The sequence below is a fragment of the Oncorhynchus mykiss genome, chromosome 25 (assembly GCF_057628025.1).
Source record: "Oncorhynchus mykiss isolate SJ-2025 chromosome 25, ASM5762802v1, whole genome shotgun sequence".
Classification (NCBI taxonomy): Eukaryota; Metazoa; Chordata; class Actinopteri; order Salmoniformes; family Salmonidae; genus Oncorhynchus; species Oncorhynchus mykiss.
In genome coordinates this window covers 41,346,285-41,365,689 of record NC_143046.1, presented here as the reverse complement: position 1 = coordinate 41,365,689, position 19,405 = coordinate 41,346,285, and the positions used below count along the sequence as shown (strand labels likewise).

The 19,405-nt window shown below is 42.6% G+C and overlaps 1 protein-coding gene across 2 annotated transcripts in view; it reads left to right on the top strand.

Annotated features, from left to right (window-relative positions):
- The first annotated feature begins 11,924 nt into the window (after window positions 1-11,924).
- Window positions 11,925-19,405, top strand: part of xpnpep2 (X-prolyl aminopeptidase (aminopeptidase P) 2, membrane-bound) — a 32,798-nt gene continuing 25,317 nt past the window's right edge. Inside the window, exons 1-4 of one of the 2 annotated variants that reach the window (XM_021584186.3) lie at window positions 11,925-12,528; window positions 13,058-13,119; window positions 13,689-13,799; window positions 13,949-14,012. In XM_021584186.3, the coding sequence (XP_021439861.2) occupies window positions 12,420-12,528; window positions 13,058-13,119; window positions 13,689-13,799; window positions 13,949-14,012 (346 nt within the window). In that variant the 5' untranslated portion in view covers window positions 11,925-12,419. The remainder of the gene's footprint in view (window positions 12,529-13,057; window positions 13,120-13,688; window positions 13,800-13,948; window positions 14,013-19,405) is intronic. The other variant, XM_090219909.1, reaches the window with a different exon arrangement.

The window sequence follows — 19,405 nt, the reverse complement described above, 5'->3', positions numbered from 1 at the left end:
GGGCAGAAGGCCATGTGTTGTTGTGATTCACAATGGCCATTTAGCTAGCAATAATGACAATAAGCTGTCATGTGGGGAATTGTAGATGGCTTGTTTCAGCTAGTTTTACCTTGTTCTTGATACTAGGTCTTGTTTTTAGGTGTTTTGACTGATGTCACGTCTATGCTAATATGGCAAACATTCACTAGCTAGCTAACCCAGTGGTTCTCAAACCTCTCCTTGAGGAACCCCAGACGTTTCACAGTTTTGTTGTATCCTTGAGCTAGCTCACCTGATTCAAGTAGTAAAGGAATTGATGATTAGTTAACAAGTTGAAACAGGTGTGCTAGCTCTGGAATAGTTCAAATACATAGAACAGAGGAGAAGTTTGAGAACCACTGAGATAACCAACAACTGTAACAATGTATTTGAGATACAGCAAGTTCTCATTGTGCAAATGTATTTATGTTTTCAATAAACATTGGAGATTGAATATAGTTTACATGTTGTCATGTAAACTATAAGTCAACCCCATTTGTTTGCCACATAGTTACACACATGTTGGTTTTGTTGCTAAACAATCAACCCGTCTAAAGGCTGCCTTATCGTCGTTGGTGATCAGTCACAGTTGTGTGCGTTCACAGTAATAAAGATACAACATGTACATTTGTATTTGTACGTTGTAAAAAAAAATGACAACGCTTACCTTCACTGCTATTAGTAATTGGTGGAGTAATCCACTAAACTGGCAAGCACAGAGATGACAAGGAATTGTAGCAGCTGGTTCGAATCCCATTCAGGGCAAGGCTTTTATTTGACGAAAAATTCTCTCCACTGTTGGTCCTTGAGTCAAATAACACATAGCCTATGTGACAAGCTTTGTGGAAGTGAGTGATTTAGGTTGTTTCGCAAATATGGGTTTGCATGGTCTCAAAGTACCATGATTGTGTGATGAAACCATGAAAAGTAGTGCACCTAAGCTGAGATCTGGTGTTTGGAGGGTGTTGAAATATAAACCCAATGTAAGTGTTTAGAAGCACATAATGTGTTTTAAAACAGAAATGAACAAGTAGTTCTTCAACCTGAATAGTGGTGTTAAGAAAATACTAATTGCTCAAACACTTTTTGGGGTTTCAGTGCATGTAAACCGCATCATCAAAACTGTGTTTTTTTTATACAATCAATGGTTTAGAAATTAAAAAAGGTTCATAGACTAAATATTGATTGATAAGGGCCTTTGGAGAAGAGCTTTTGTGGAATTCCACCACATTTGTCATGCTTTACTTAGATGTTAGAAACAGGAAGGGAAGATGTTACATTCGTTGTAATTTTACCACACAGCCACACTGTAAGAAATTATTCTGGGGTAAATTTAAATGGACAAAAGAAACACCAACATATACTTAATAAAAAGGAATGCCAGTCGGGCAGAGCCCATTTTCTAGTGTTAATGCACCAACTTAATATTTTGCTAAAAAATATAAGTATTTCTCATGAGAGTAACCAAAAACAGAGAAAATTTGGTAATTGAATTCATTGGAAGTCTTTAGTTTTAATCACCTTGCATTTCCTATCTTGATACGTGGCTGTGTTTTTAGAGGATTGTGGGTAATTCAACATTTTTAGACATAATACGTTTCACATATCAGTTTGCAAACAATGTATAAAAAAAGTAATTGACTTAATAAAGCTGCATACATACATGGTCTCTTTTTTGCTTTATTGAGTAAGGCAGATCCAAAATGCAGGTGTTTCAGCCTAGCTCAGTGTTTTCTGTGGTGGTCGGGCAGCCAGCAGAAAATATGAAGCTTAGGGGTTCGTAATGTTCTCTAGTTGTGCCGTGATTGGCTCAGTGTTCTGTCATTCATGGAGAAACTACATCACCGCAAAAAAACTACAGGGAGAGCTAAAAAATTCAAGCCCTTTAGGTGCTGTCTTAGAGGTTTTATTTTATTTTTTATTTCACCTTTATTTAACCAGGTAGGCCAGTTGATAACAAGTTCTCATTTACAACTGCGACCTGGCCAAGATAAAGCAAAGCAGTGCATCACAAAGAACACAGACTTACACATGGGATAAAAAAATGTACAGTCAATAACACAATATAAAAGTCTACATACAGCGTGCGCAAATGTAGTAAGATTAAGGTGGTAAGGCAATAAATAGGCCAGAGTGGCGAAATAATTACAATTTAGCAATTAAACACGAGTGATAGATGCAGAAGATTAATGTTAAAGTAGAGATACTGGGCTATTTACAGATGGGCTATGTACAGGTGCAATGATCGGTAAGCTGCTCTGACAGCTGATGCTTAAAGTATGTCTCCATTTTCAGTGATTTTTGTCATTGGCAGCAGAGAACTGGAAGGAAAGGCAGCCAAAGGAGGAGTTGGCTGTGGGGGTGTCCAGTGAAATATACCTGTTGGAGCGTGTGCTACAGGTGGGTGCTGCTATGGTGACCAGTGAGCTGAGATAAGGCGGGGCTTTACCTGGCAGAGACTTATAGATGACCTGGAGCCAGTGGGTTTGGGGATGAATATGAAGTGAGGGCCAGTCAACAAGAGCATACAGGTTGCAGTGGTGGGCCGTATATGGGGCTTTGGTGACAAAACGGATGGCACTGTGATAGACTACATCCAATTTGCTGAGTAGAGTGTTTGATGCTATTCTGTAAATGACATCGCTGAAGTCATGGATCGGTAGGATAGACAGTTTTACGAGGGTATGTTTGGCAGCATGAGTGAAGGATGCTTTGTTGCGAAATAGGAAGCCGATTCTAGATCTAATTTTGGATTAGAGATGCTTAATATGAGCCTGGAAAGATAGTTTACAGTCTAACCAGACACCTAGGTATTTGTAGTTGTCCACATATTCTAAGTCAGAACCGTCCAGAGTAGTGATGCTAAACTCCTGGGTATATTTGTTTCAGGTTATTGTCCTGCTGAAAGGTGATCTGGTCTCCCAGAGTCTCTCTCTGAACCAGGTTTTCCTCTAGGATTTTGCCTGTGATTAGCTCTATACTGTTTATTTTTATCCTAAAAAACTCCCTAGTCCTTGCCGATGACAAACATACCCATAACATGATGCAGCCACCACCATGCTTGAACATGTGAATAGTGGTACTCAGTGATTTCTTGTGTTGAATTGCCCCAAACATAATGTTTTTATTCAGGACATAAACTATAGTGCCTTACAGCAAACAGGATGCATGTTTTGCAATATTTTTATTCTATACAGACATCCTTCTTTTCAGTCTGTCATTTAGGTTAGCATTGTGGAGTAACTACAATGTTGTTGATCCATCCTCTGTGGTTTTCTTCCTCTCTGGCAACTGAGTTTGGTAGGACACCTGTATATTTGTAGTGACTGGGAGTATGCTCTAAGGGATATTACAGATTATTGTATGTGTGGGGTACAGAGATGAGGTAGTCATTCAAAAATCATGTTCAACACTATTATAGTACAGTTTTTATTGCAAACAGTATTATGTGACTTGTTTAACAAATGTTTACTCAAACTTATTATAGGCTTGCCATAACAAAGAGGTTGAATACTTATTTCAAGCTTACATTTTTAAATTAGTTTGTATACATTTCTAAAAACATAATTCCACTTCAACATTATGGGGCATTGTGTTTAGGCCAACGATACCAAATCTCAATTGAATCCATTTTAAATTCAGGCTGTAACACTACAAAATGTGTAAAAAGTCAAGGGGTGTGAATACTTAAGTATTATTTGAAGTTGTCACTATGACAATGTACACACTCTGAAAGCACTGATTGATCTTGTGTTAACACCTTATTAAAATGTCTACAACGTGCAGTAGTATTCCGTCGATCAGTTGACTGACAGGTGTACTGTAGAATGCTAAACGCTCTTATGGAAAAGTGTTTGTTCACGTCCATCTATGTCAACATTTGTAATTATCTGATGAAGAATGAGTTCCAGGATATAATCACTGCCACCTGTTGAGGTTAGCATAGGGCTAACATGTGCCATGGTATCTGATGGGATGAGCTACAATTTAGTGTTTTGTCACCTGCAAGTAAATTGATGATTTTAACTGGCTGATAAACATTTTGAGCCAGAGGAAATGGGTCCAGTGTGGCTCAGTTGGTAGAGCATGGCACTTGCAACACAGGCGATGTGGGTTTGATTCCCATGAGGGATCGGTATGAAAATGTATGCATTCACTGCTAAAAGTCACTTTGAATAAGAGCGTCTGGTAACTGTTTACAGTTAAATGTTTGCAAGTATGGCCCCCTGGTGTGTTCTGCAGTGAGTTACTCACAAGGCACCAGTCTCTCATGTTTCATAATGTCAAATAATGTGACAGGTGAAATAAAGAATGCAATCTGCAGGTATTTCCTTAAAAAGTAGCTACAAACATTCACATTTCTAAAAAAAATGTCATATAAATAGTTTCAAAGGTATTAACGGTAATGAAAACCATCCCATGGCTATTTTCAAATATCCCCGGTATACAGTATATATGGTATACCGCCCAAGCCTAACAAGGTGCATTGAAGCTGCTCGTGGTGGTCCAACTCCCTATTAAGGCGCTTTATGTTGACGTTTCCTTTATTTTTTGGCATTACTTGGCAGTATTTTACTGCAGTTGCCAGCTTGCAATACAATATTTCAACTGCTAGCAGATGTGGTATGCATGTTCTGCAGGGAGGTGAGCACATTCTCATGGCTACTTAAATATACATTTTTAGAAATGCCAACTTTTGATTGAAAACTGGCACACACACATTTTGGGGTATATTTTGTAGGTTCGCACAGTTTATAAATCAGGCCCCTGCACACTGACTATGGTAAATTTGGTTTGACTTTTGATATCCCTATGGGGCTAGTTAGGGACCATCAGTAAATTACGCAAAGTACATGGGACAATATAAAACAAATCAATTAGCTCCAAATTTAAATAAAATTAAAACCTCAAACCAACTATAAATTGCAGAAATTCATATAGCTAGCCTAGGCTATTTCCAGATACAAGATCTGGTCAGACTGTTTCAAGTGATCTAGAAGGGTGAGTGGCTGTAACTGCGTAATGTTTTGGCAGAGTGAATGTACAAACGCTTCCCACGTATGTACAAACACACACAAACAAGAGACACCCACATCAAAGCACACTTCCAAGACCCGAATCTCATTCTCAGTTGCACTTCCTAATGAGTTTGATTGAAACCCAGGCTAAATCAGTAAGTCCAGCCCCCCTTTAGGACAATACATATATCGTAAGACCTTACTTCGAAGGCCTAGTTTTTCACATTACGCTAGCTTGCAAACATGTTTAAACCCTATAGGAATCCAGCCAGTGGGGATATCTGTTAGAACCTATATTCACCCACAGCCTGAATACAGAATGACTGCTAAGGGCAAGAAAGATTACTAAATGAGACTACCACCGTCTAAACTGAAATGTATGTTATTTATCTTTGTGTAGCCTAAGATTAATTAATTAATCAAAGCACAAAATAATGAAACCAACAATACAAAAAAATCGAACTGCAAAGGGCATGCTGGGAAATATGATAATGATTGGTGCGGTTTTTGCCAGCTAGACCATGCTGGTCAGACAAGCTTGACCAGCTAGAAAAGCATGGACCAGATTGGTCCCCAGCATACCAGCTTCACCAACATACCAGCATGAGCTGGTCACCAGCACCACAATCTTGACCAGCTAGTCGGCCAACATAAACAGCTAGATGATACTGGTCAGACCAGCTTGACCAGCTAGAATATAATGGTTGGACAACATATACAATAACAGTCAAAGGTTTGGGCACACCAACTCATTCAAGACTATTTCTTTATTTTTACTATTTTCTACATTGTAGAATAATAGTGAAAACATAAACTATGAAATAACACATATGGAATCATGTAGTAACCAAAAAGTGTTAAACAAATATATTGTCTTGACAGATTTGCACACTTTTGGCATTCTCTCAACCAGCTTCATGACGAATGATTTCCCAACAGTCTTGAAGGAGTTCCCACACATGCTGAGCACTTGTTAGCTGCTTTTCCTTCACTCTGTGGTCCAACTCATCCCAAACCATCTCAATTGGGTTGAGGTCGGTTGATTGAGGAGCCCAGGTCATCTGATGCAGCACCATGACTCTCCTTCTTGGTCAAATAGCTCTTACACAGCCTGGATGTGTGTTTTGGATGTTTGTTTTGGGTTTTGGGTTGAAAAACAAATGATAATCCAACTAAGCACTAACCAGATGGGATGGTGTATTGCTGCAGAATGCTGTAGTAGCCATGCTGGTTAACTGTGCCTTGAATTCTAAATAAATCACAGACAGTGTCACCAGCAAAGTAACCCCAAACCTCCTCCTCCATGCTTCACGGTGGGAACCACACATACGAAGATCATCCATTCACCTACTCTGCGTCTCACAAAGACACGGCGGATGGAACCACAAATCTCAAATTTGGACTCACCAGACCAAAGGACAGATTTCCACTGGTCTAATGTCCATTGCTCATGTTTCTTGGCCCAAGCACATCTCTTCTTCTTATTGGTGGTCTTTAGTAGTGGTTTCCTTGCAGAAATTTGACCATGAAGGCCTGATTCACGCAGACTCCTCTGAACAGTTGATGTTGAGATGTTTCTGTTACTTGAACTCTGTGAAGCATTTATTTGGGCTGCAATCTGAGGAGCAGTTAACTCTAATGAACTTATCCTCTGCAGCAGAGATAACTCTCTCTCTCTCTCTCTCTCTCTCTCTCTCTCTCTCTCTCTCTCTCTCTCTCTCTCTCTCTCTCTCTCTCTCTCTCTCTCTCTCTCTCTCTCTCTCTCTCTCTCTCTCTCTCTCTCTCTCTCTCTCTCTCTCTCTCTCTCTCTCTCTCTCTCTCTCTCTCTCTCTCTCTCTCTCTCTCTCTCTCTCTCTCTCTCTCTCTCTCTCTCTCTCTCTCTCTCTCTCTCTCTCTCTCTCTCTCTCTCTCTCTCTCTCTCTCTCTCTCTCACTCTCTCTCTCACTCTCTCTCTCTCTCTCTCTCTCACTCTCTCTCACTCTCTCTCTCTCTCTCTCTCACTCTCACTCTCACTCTCACTCTCACTCTCACTCTCACTCTCACTCTCACTCTCACTCTCTCACTCTCTCACAAACACACACCACTCTTTCCCTCTACCCATGTTAAATACTATATTTCAGAGATTTACAATGGTCGTTGATTCCTGTAGGTCAGAAAGAGAAGCAGAGGCGCTCCATGGCGTCTACCGTCTGTGGCTCTGTCTCTGATATATGTTAACACATGGTCATATTTGAAATATCAATCCCGCAGAGATAGAGGATTTTTATTTTTCTACCACAACAACAATTACGTCCCAACATCTCTATTCCATGCCTCCTACATCTGGACTGTGTGCACATTAGACTCTAGGCCTGTCTCCTCGTTATAGCTAGTGTTGACAGCTACAAGCAGCGATATGATCGCAGCATGGTTGACGATTACAGATTTTACTGTCCCGTTTGGTTTTCAGTGGCAGTTTCCTTTAGGCTGAGCTGGTTTCAGTGGCGTTAGAATGAAATTGGGTCCCTGGCATTGCTGGCAAGTGACCATGCTGGGTCTTACAGTGCACTAGGTGCCTGTGGCCTCTCAGTCCCTTGCCCTCCCCTGTGCCTACACTAGCTAGCTATTCCAACTCACACACTTAACACGGGGAGACGTTGCCAGGGCTACCATTTATTAATAGCAGGTAGGTAGGTTGATAGGTAGGTTGATAGGTAGCACCCCCTACTGTTTTGATAGGTAGAGGCAGGTAAGTAGGTAGGTTAATAGGTAGCACTCCCTACTTATTTTAGGTAGAGACTGGTCATTTCAACCTGTATCATAGTTTACATGAGTCTAACAGCTGAGGCAGAGCTGACCGGTTGACGTTTGTGGAAATGCATTTTGCCCTCATTACCATTACACTTTTTACTCCCTTTGCGTTAAATGCAAATTCATTACAGCAAATGTAATAATGCAAGTTGGATGAAACCTGTTATGCTTACTGTGTTTCTTGCCATGTGTGAAATAAGTATGGTGCAAATGTGCCCCCCTCTGGTCAGGTAATGGAATGGCTATAGGCATAACACAAATACTGCCATACATGTCTTATTCAATTGTTTATGGCTGATTATCACTGCAGGTAATAACTCTGGGAGAAGGATTGTCTACATTACCATGTCTTTGTATGTTTGACCTTTTTGGCTTGTAGGCCTTAAAAATGGTCAAAGACCCCAGCCACCCTAGTCATAGACTGTTCTCTCTGCTACCGCACGGCAAGCAGTCCAAAAAGCTTCTAAACGGCTTCTACCCCCAAGCCATTAGACTACTAAACAGCAAATCAAATGGCTACCCAGGCTATTTGCAATGACCCCCCCCCCCCCCCCCCACACACACACATTGACTCTGTACCCACTGTATATAGCCCAGCTATTGTTATTTACTGCTGTTCTTGAATTATTTGTTATTCTTATCTCTTTCTTTTTCTTAAAACTGCATTATTGGTCAAAGGCATGTAAGTGAGCATTTCACTGTATACCTGTTGTATTCGGCGCATGTGACAAATAAAATTTCATTCGATTTGAACACCTCAAAACAAGACATGGTGTCAATAACAAAACACAACAAGCTGGAACGAGCCACATACGATTCCCCACTTGCCAGCTTCTTGTCATACAGAATCATGTCATGCACACTTTCCAGCCACATCGATGCATGCACATTTGTTTCGAACAGCCATGATGGTCACACACACACACACACACACACACACACACACACACACACACACACACACACACACACACACACACACACACACACACACACACACACACACACACACACACACACACACACACACACACACACACACACACACACACACACACACACACACACACACACACACACACACACACACACACACACACACACACACACACACACACACACACACACACACACACACACACACACACGGGGTGGCAGGGTAGCCGATTGGTTAGAGCGTTGGACTAGTAACAGGAAGGTTGCAAGTTCAAATCCCCGAGCTGACAAGGTACAAGGTACAAATCTGTCGTTCTGCCCCTGAACAGGCAGGTAACCCACTGTTCCTAGGCCGTCATTGAAAAAAAGAATTTGTTCTTAACTGACTTGCCTAGTTAAATAAATAAATAAAACACTCACACAGGCCCTGAGTGTAGTCTGCTCTGTTCAGATGGAAACAAAAGGCTCCATATTCCCTCTTTATAGAGTAATTCACTGAGTTGTGCTCTTATTAAGCCATAAAGTCTTACAACAGGTGGCTCCAATAGCCCTGTCTGAGAGCAATCAGATGTGTTATCAGTTCATGGAAACTGCTGGACACGTCACAGCACACATTATATAGCCATATAGGCTATTCACTGTAATACACTGCAAATAAAGACAGCCCAGGCGGCAATTAGTGAAAAGCATGCCGACATAACATTAAATAGGCTATAAAGTTGCATTTGTCATAACTTCACGAAGTAACAAGAAAAAAACGTTAAGTGCATGATACACTTACAGAGCAAATGTGCCCCCTTCTGGTAACCTCCTGGATGACGTGTGTTGATACACTTGTCATTAGCAAATATTTTTATATATATATATATTATATATATATATATATATATATATATATATATATATATATATATATATATATATATATATATATATATATATATATATATACACACACACACACACACAGGCATTTATATATATTTATAAACTGGGTGGTTCGAGCCCTGAATACTGATTGGCTGACAGCAGTATTTTTTTTAAAACATTTTTTATTTCACCTTTATTTAACCAGGTAGGCAAGCAGTTTGACACATACAACACAGAGTTACACATGGAATTAACAAAACATACAGTCAATAATACAGTACAAAAACAAGTCCATATACAATGTGAGCAAATTAGGTGAGATAAGGGAGGTAAAGGCAATAAAAAGGCCACGGTGGCGAAGTAAATACAATATAGCAAGTAAAAACACTGTAATTGTAGATTTGCAGTAGGTGAATGTGCAAAGTAGAAATACTGGGGTGCAAGGGAGCAAAATAAATAAATAAATACAGTAGGGGATGAGGTAATTGTTTAGGCAATTTATAGATGGGCTATGTACAGGTCCAGTGATCTGTGAGCTGTTCTGACAGCTAGTTCTTAAAGCTGGTGAGGGAGATAAGTGTTTCCAGTTTCAGAGATTTTTGTACTTCGTTCCAGTCATTGGCAACAGAGAACTGGAAGGAGAGGCGGCCAAAGGAGGAATTGGCCCTGGGGGTGACCAGCGAAATACACCTGCTGGAGCGCGTACTGTGGGTGGGTGCTGCTATGGTGACCAGCTAGCTGAGATAAGGCAGGACTTTACCTAGCAGGGTCTTGTAGATGACCTGGAGGCAGTGGGTTTGGCGACGAGGATGAAGCTAGGGCCAGCCAACGAGAGTGTACAGGTCGCAGTGGTGGGTAGTATATGGAGCTTTGGTGACAAAACGGATGGCACTGTGATAGACTGCATCCAATTTGTTGAGTACAGACCGTATACCACAGGTATGACAAAGCATTTATTTGTACTGCTCTAATTACGTTGGTAACCAGTATATAAAATAGCAATAAGGCACCTCTGGGGTTTGTGGTATATGGGCAATATACCACGGCTAAAGACTGTATCCAGGCACTCCACGTTGCGTCGTGCTTAAGAACAGACCCTTGGGCCTTATTGCTTAAATATATCACAATGTTTTCATCACAAATTGCATGATGCAGGTTGATGTCTGCCTATGTTATTATGTGTTTAACAGTTGAGCAATGGTAAAACTTCTGTGCTCTCTGTGTGTTTTTATTGGCCAGTAAAGATCTTGGCTCCTGAGTGGCACAGTGGTCTAAGACACTGCAACTCAGTGCAAGAGGTGTCACCGCAGTACCTGTTTTGAATCTAGGGTGCATCACATCCGGCCGGGATTGAGAGTACAATAGGGCGGCTCACAATTGGCCAAGCGTCGTCCGGGTTTGGCCGGGGTAGGCTGTCATTGTAAATAAGAATTTGTTCTTGACTGATTTGTCTAGTTAAGTAAAGGTTAAATAAATAAAACATATTAAAATCTTCCAGAGTACACAACAGACATTAACAGCTGCGTTTCATAACTCCGCCTCCCTGCTCTGATAGAGGCTATTTTGATAAAAGGCTGAAGTGCAGCTGATCTTCACAAGTTATTTTTAACCTAACGGTGTTCCATTAGCTACCTCACCCACAGTGTAGACCTAGTCACTCAAAGTGGACCGTAGATTCGTGGTTCTCCAGGGTTATGTTCACTAGGCACCAAACGGAAGCAAGCGGCTGCATCAAGGCATACTATCTTAACGTGCCCAATAACAAGAAACTCTCGTTGATGTCGCAAAAATGTTGTGCTACTGTTTGCTATGGTGTGTACTAATGAATACACCCCTGATTTCCATAACATCAACAGCAGATCTTCCTTGTCTGCTTTCGAGGTGCCACTGTTGCTAAGCAGTAATTGGCCGGGGAGCTGAGGAGTCTCCTGAATGGTTCTGTTCAGGCGATGGAATGGAACACAGTGTAATAGAGACTCCTCTCCTCTTTCCTATGCCCTCTGCTCACATCATAGTAGACACAAAGAGGTTGTATAAATCGAACACTGACTAGTAGTCTTTGTTTTCCACTGAGACCTAGGAGGAATTACCTGAAGTGGTCTTGTATCTGTCAATCTGCACCCATATTGCAGAAAGACGGACACACACATACACACTCATTATATTCTATGCACCTTAGACCATGTTTTTCATGGCATGTGTTGGCCGTGTACTGGAGGCTGGAGTGAAAACAAGATAAAAATGTCTGGGTGTGTGAGAGGCATACATCCAGGAGCCCTGTGCAGGATGACCACAGTGCTGCACTATTATATGCAGCAAGGCTTGGGTATCTCGTGCAGAACAGACCTCTATTACAAAATATATTTTTTATTTCAAGAGACCACCTGTATTACATAGAAACTGTGTTATCAGGTTCTTCGATTAATTATGTTATTTCTAACCAGGAAATACAAATAAAAGGGCATCCTGAAGGGAATATTGTTTTATATGCCTCGGACTGCTAAGAGAGAAGGGCAACAAGCAGTGGAGCTGAGCGGCAACGGCAAAATGACACACTGGTTTTTATGGCATGGAGCAAAGAGAATTTATGGAACGGAGAAAAGAGATCCATACCTCAGCCAAAGTTCCACCCTTTCCACCCTTTCCACCCAACCAGCTGTTGTGGTTGATCTCTGTCAGAAGAGGGGATAGTGCATGGTGTATCGTACAGACAGAGGGAGGAGAGAGACGTGGCAACACACTCACTGACACACCCACACACGCACCTGTCTCACATACAGTACATTCATGCAGGCATTACCGTCACTCTCTCTGTGGAATCGCTGGTGGCAGACAGTTTGTGCCAAGATGCCCTTTTCTGACTGGCTCCTGGTTGGCACTCTTCTGGCACTTGGAGGTAAAAGTTTAGTTCTAACTTCCTGTGATGATTGATGTAGGATTTCTGTGTGAAATGCGAGAGGCTCTTGGTTGATATAGGGTACATTAGAATTTGCCATCTGCTGTTGGTTTCCTGCCTGTTGGATAATTCATTGGAATATCTTTGAATGTAATTTGCCTGAGAATGAATCTAATGAGAATGACACTCTTATCAATGATTATGCATTCTGGCTGTTGAGAAGTCAATCTTTTGATTGCTTCTATTTTCTTGATTGAGAGAACTATTGTGTTGCACTGGGATTTTATGAAAGGTATTATTATACACGATTTGTCTGGCTGCTCTCTTCTTTCTCTACTTGCAAGAGATTCTATAATTTGTCATTTTCTCACCATTGCATTTAGTCCTCATTTGCCCCTGGCTGCCCAGACTGTAATGTCTGATTAAAATCAGTAACTGAACAACAACATTGATCTAGAAACGTGCTTACACAGCACTTTAATTGTCACTTTCCAAGGTCTCTTCCTCATTAGTTTTTTTCCCATTTCAGGAAGCTGGAATGTCATTCGTGCAGACGGTGGGTCTGAGAGGAACTGCTCTGCAATCCCTCCGGTATGATTATCTAGCCCAGATTTAGTGCTGTTATACCATGTGTCCTTGTATACCACGTCCCTTCTGGGGACTCAAATAAATGTGTAGTGAATGAGTGTCAGATCAGTCAATATGTAATCAGGTCAGACACACAGTATGCAGCCCTGTTTTTACAAATCTAAGGTTCACTCATTGGCATAATTAGCCTCCACCCATATTTAAAAAGAGACTCAGAGCAGGCGTTCTGGTTAGAATCAGGTCCTCCCTGATTTGATGAATTCATATTTATTATTAAAAAAAATGAAAAACTGATCCTAGATCAGCACATCTTTTCTGAAACGCTTTATGAATATGGGCCAAGGAATCTACACTAAATATCACTCAATTCCACTGTTGTTTTACTTCACTCATTCAGTCTGGACAAATATTGGGGAACTTGAGTTTTGGATTCCAGGAAACTCTCTATTTTGAGAAATCCACCCATCGTGACTCTGACTATCACGTGAATCATGCATTCATGTCAGTAGGCGATTCACACAGATTTTAAGGTTGGAATTCAGCCCTCTGACTCTCTCTACTGTTTGTTCCAGTACCTGCCCTCCACCGTGGTCAACACTACCCTACGGCTGCAGGCCTTGAGGGAGGCTATGAGTTCTGTCAATGTCTCTGCCTATATCATCCCTGGGACAGACGCTCACCTGGTAGGAGTGTGTGTATGTACGCATATGTGTACGCATGGTGACCAAGTGTGTGTGTGTGTGTGTGTGTGTGTGTGTGTGTGTGTGTGTGTGTGTGTGTGCGTGTGTGTATGTGTTGTGTGTGGTGCTGACAACATGTGTCTCTCCTACAGAGTGAGTACATCGCCCCACGTGATGCACGGATGGCTTTCATGACGGGTTTCACAGGCTCTGCAGGTAGATCTCCTAGATGTCCTTTCCTCCCTTCCTTTTTCTCCCTTCCGCTCCTAATTCTCCTCCCCTCAGTTCTAAACTACCACACTCCCTTCCTCTCCTCCTGTCTCAATTTCAGTCCTTCCCATTCATCTCACCGTTCTACTTCTCAGTTCATTTCTCACCCCCCTCCTCCTCTTCACTCCTCCTCCTCCTTATCCTCTCCTACCTCCTAGTCCCACAATCATTTCACTCCCACCCTCCTCTCCTGATACCCTCTGTTCCACTCCTCCATCTTCACCGCTTCTCCTTCCCACATCCATCAGCTCCCTGCCCCCTCCCCCACCCTCTCAGAGCCATCGATGAGTGACAAATGAGCTGTGAATCAGGGAGCTTCCAAAGACCGATCAGCCTGGTCTCATAGACTAGACGTAACATAGTAAACTCAAATCCGGGACACTGAAATTAGTTTGAGATGTTACATTTGGTATGGTTACATAAGACAGGAGGTTACGTAAGGCAAAACAATTAAAAGAGGCTGGTATAACGTGAACATCTAGAAACCAAAGGTTGTCTGTTCAAATCTCATCAAGAACAACTTGAACAATTGCATGTTAGCTAACCCTTTCCCTGACCTCAACCCATTAACCCATTAACCTAACTCCTAACCTTAACCCTATCCTTAACCAGTAGCCTAACTAACATTAGCAACCTAGCTAACGTTAGCTTTAGCCACCTAGCAAACATCAGCAACGACAACTTGGAATTCGTAACATATCATATGTATTGCAAATTCGTAACAAATTGTACAAATTGCAATTCATAACATATCATACAAATTATAATTTGTAAAATATCAAATGAAATGGATGATGGACATCCACAGATGAATACAAAACATACTAAATGGAGGGAGACAGATTTAGGTACACTACGTTAAGTCTACCCTTGAGTCCAGGTTGGACAGATTGATGGGGAGATCTATTCCTGGACTATTGCACTGACATAAACGGATGATCAATGCCATTTCTGTACTAGAGCTCAGGCAGATGAATAGATCATTCCAAGCACAGTTAAAATTTCTCCCCTGTGAATAAGAAAAGGTATTTTATAGTATTTTTTTGGCAATCTGGCAGATTGCGATATACAGTGGGGCAAAAAAGTATTTAGTCAGCCACCAAATGTGCAAGTTCTCCCACTTAAAAAGATGAGAGAGGCCTGTAATTTTCATCATATATACACTTCATCTATGACAGACAAAATGAGGGAAAAAAAATCGAGAAAATTACATTGTAGGATTTGTAATGAATTTATTTGCAAATTATGGCTGACTAAATACTTTTTTGCCCCACTGTATAAATAGAGGTCAACACCAGTATTACAAAGCTGTTATGATTGTGTTATGAAAATGCTTTGAATAATTTGGTACAGTTTGTGATCATTTGTACTGTTGTACGTCCCTCTGGTATGTACTTGTCATATACAGTGCCTTCGGAAAGTATTTAGACCCCTTGACTTTTTCCACATTTCGTTACGTTACAGCCTTATTCTAGAACTGATTAAATCGTTTTTTTCCCCTCATCAAATTACAAACAACACCCCATAATGACAAAGCTAAAACAGTAAAAAAAAGCATTTAAAAAAACTGAAATATTAGATTTACATAAGTAATCAGACCCTGGCCTCCCTGGTGGCGCAGTGGTCAAGGGCGCTGTACTGCAGCGCCAGCTGTACCATCAGAGTTCCTGGGTTCGTGCCCAGGCTCTGTCGTAACCGTCCGCGACCGGGAGGTCCGTGGGGCGACGCACAATTGGCCTAGCGTCATCCGGGTTAAGGAGGGCTTGGTCGGTGGGGATGTCCTTGTCTCATCGCGCACCAGCGACTCCTGTGGCAGGCCGGGCGCAGTGCGTGCTAACCAATGTTGCCAGGTGCACGGTGTAACCTCCGACACATTGGTGCGGCTGGCTTCCGGGTTGGATGTGTTAAGAAGCAGTGCGGCTGGTTGGGTTGTGTATCGGAGGACGCATGACTTTCAACCTTCGTCTCTCCCGAGCCCGTACGGGAGTTGTAGCGATGAGACAATGTAGCGGTATTTATTAGAGAGGGGTAAAGAAAGCTTTTGTTCGGGCGCCAGGCAGGTATTAACCATGCCGAAAGGAAAAGAGTAGAATAGAGAGAACCACTACCAGACCCACACACATCAGCAGAAGAGACTGCCTAGAGTGTAGCCTGTTTACCAGATAGCCAGTGGAGAGAAAAGAGAATACACACCATATAAAACCCACATCACAGCACAGGGGTAACCCAAACAAGAATACCTCATACAATAATACTAATACTAATAATGGCAGAGCAATTCAACAGCAACTTCATACAAGAACGAACCCAGTCATCAACATAGGATTTGCAATAATCTGTATTATTTTCTAGTAGATGAGTGCAGAGGGTATGAATGTGGGGGGTGTTCATCGACACAACAAAGGCCTTAAAAATGTCCAGTCTTCTCGGCCACATGTCATTAGTACATCTCAATACAGTTCACATAACAATACACAATTGGCAAGCAACCTCCCTTTTAACTAAAATGTCCAAATACTTCAGGCAGGGCAATAATAGTCCAGCTCTAATGCACTTCAATGGGAAGTGCATTGGAAAAATAGAGAGTCTGTTTCAGGGTAAAGCACTGGAACGATAGAGGGAAGAGAAAAAGAGAAAGAGAACAAGAGAGGTCTTAGCTGTGGTCTTCAGGCGTGCAGGTGTACTGTCTGACTGTCCGATGGTTTGTATGTTAAAGCTTCGCAACAATGTTGCTACTAATCCATGCGATCCATAACGGGCGTGGTCCCAAACAAAAACAACCACGACCTAGAGCGATTACACCGATGATTGAGTTAAATACTCTATAAACTACACACGCTGAAAACAAACAAAACTTCTGCAGCACAGCACACACAATCAAACTGTCGCGCCACCAAAGAGCCCCTCCCCAAAGAGCTGAACGAGCTCTCTTTATATTCTTCTTCCTTACTGCTCATGCGCTCTTAAAGTGGCAGTGCACGGTGAAGGCTCTGTGCAGATTTCGCCACACTCCTCCCCCCATGAAAAAACAATGCCTATAGAAACAGAGAGGATGCAGGCTTTGACAGGTTCATGTTCCTGCTACACAAAACCAGGGAAGTCCTCCTCATCAGAGTCCTCCACGAAGAGGTCCTGCAGGTGTTGCTTTTGCCTGCGATCCAGCTCTTCTGCCGTAGGGTAGCAGGGCTTTAGGTCAACAACATGCACTGTCCTGACATCTTCCCCAGTGTCCTCCAAACAGACCAAGTAGTTCACTGGTCCCAACTGCTGCACTACACGGTATGGACCTTTCCATCTCGAAGCTAGCTTGGCAGTGAACTTCTTAGATGCCTTTGACAGATGATGTGAACGTACCCAGACACAAGACTGGGGTGGAAAACACACGTCTCGTCTATGTTTGTCATAGTTTCTCAGCTGTCGTTGTTTGGCTTTGGTTTTGCTGGCCTCCACTCTGGCTAGCAAGGTGTGGTGGTGTTGTACGGCATCAAACGCTGGGCAGTCAGGTGAAACATTCAAACTTTGCAAGACCCTGTCCATCGGTCCTTTTAGTGGTCTTCCCAGGTGGAGTTCGGCGGGAGTGACCCCAGAAGTCTCCTGCACGGCAGAGTTCAGTGCAAAGCGAAATTCTGGAAGATGCTGATCCCACCTTGTGTGCTGATCCCCCACGAATGAAGCAATCATCCCCTTCAGGGTTCGGTTTACCCTCTCGGTCAGGTTGGTCTGAGGATGGTAGGCTGTGGTCAGCTTGGCAATTACACCCCAGTAGGTACAGAGCTCTTTGTATATTCCTGATATGAACTGCGGACCTCGGTCAGAGAGGATTTGGTCCGGAATTCCGAATCTGGTAAAAACCTCCCTTCGCAGAATTAGAGCAATGGCTGATGCAGTGGCTTTGCGGAGGGGAAACAACTCCACCCAGTGTGTGTAGTAGTCCACTACCACCAATAAAAATTCATTCCGTGTCCCCCGGCTGGGAGGAAAAGGTCCCATGAGGTCAATTCCCAACATTTCATTTGGATGGTTCACCACGGTCTGCTGCATTTTCCCGGCAGGTCTGCCAATGTCTGGTTTGTATTTCTGGCAGACTTCACACTGCTGTACAAACTTCCGGGTATCAACCCACATGCCTGGCCAGTAAACCACATCTTGTAGTCTTCGATAAGTTTTAACTCCAAGATGGCCACTCATGGGATTGGCATGATAAGCTTGGATTATCTGGTCACACAATGTAGAGGGAATGAAGACGCGATAATGGGTGCTGTGTATTCCATCTCCTCTTGGAGTTTTTCGATACACTTTATCCTGAATTATGCTATACTTATCATTGAAGCGACTCTTGGAGTCTTCTTCAGACAGACTCTTGTGGATCGCCATGATGGCAGCATCCTTCTGCTGTGCTCTCCATACACTCTCATCATCCAGAGGAAAGGAATCATCCAGACATTTAGCGGTAGTATAGGTACTGCACAAGGGAGGACAAACATTGGCAGTCTCTGTAATCCGAGAAAGGGCATCTGGTACAACGTTCAGTTTTCCTTTGCGATACTCAATGATGAAGTCAAACTTCTGCAGTCTGATAGACCAGCGAATAAGACGGCTGTTGGTCTTGCCTGATGCCAGAACCCACTGCAGAGCAGCGTGGTCTGTGACAACGGTGAAGTTCTTTGCCTCCAAGTAGTAGCTCCATTTCTCCAAAGCCCAGACCACAGCGAGGCATTCCCTTTCAGTCGTTGAATAATTCCTCTCGGCTGAATTAAGGGTGCGACTTGCATAGGCAAGAACTTCTTCTGTTCCAAGTCCTGTTTGTTGAGCCAAGACTGCTCCAAGTCCTGTTTGACTTGCATCCGTGTACACAATGAAATGAGCATTCAGGTTAGGATGTCCAAGCACTGGAGGAGTAATTAGACTGTTTTTGAGTGCTTCAAATGCACCTTGGCATGCAGGGGTCCATTGGAATTTCACACCTTTCTTCTTAAGGTGATTGAGGGGTTCGGCTACCTTTGAAAAGTCAGGCACAAACCTGTGGTACCATCCAGCCATACCCAGAAACCGCTGAACAGCCTTGAGGGATGTGGGAATTGGGAATTCCTGCACGGCTGCAACTTTGGCTGGATCTGCATGGATACCTTCAGCATTAACCACATGACCAAGGAACTTGAGTTCTGGCAGACAGAAACGACACTTCTTCAAGTTCAAGGTCAAACCTGCAGCCTTTAGTCTGTCGAAGACGGACTGAATGTCTTGCAGATGTTCCGCGACAGAGGAGGAGTAGATTATGATGTCATCCAGATACACAAGACAATTTCTACCCCTCAGATCTCCCAGGACAGTCTCCATCA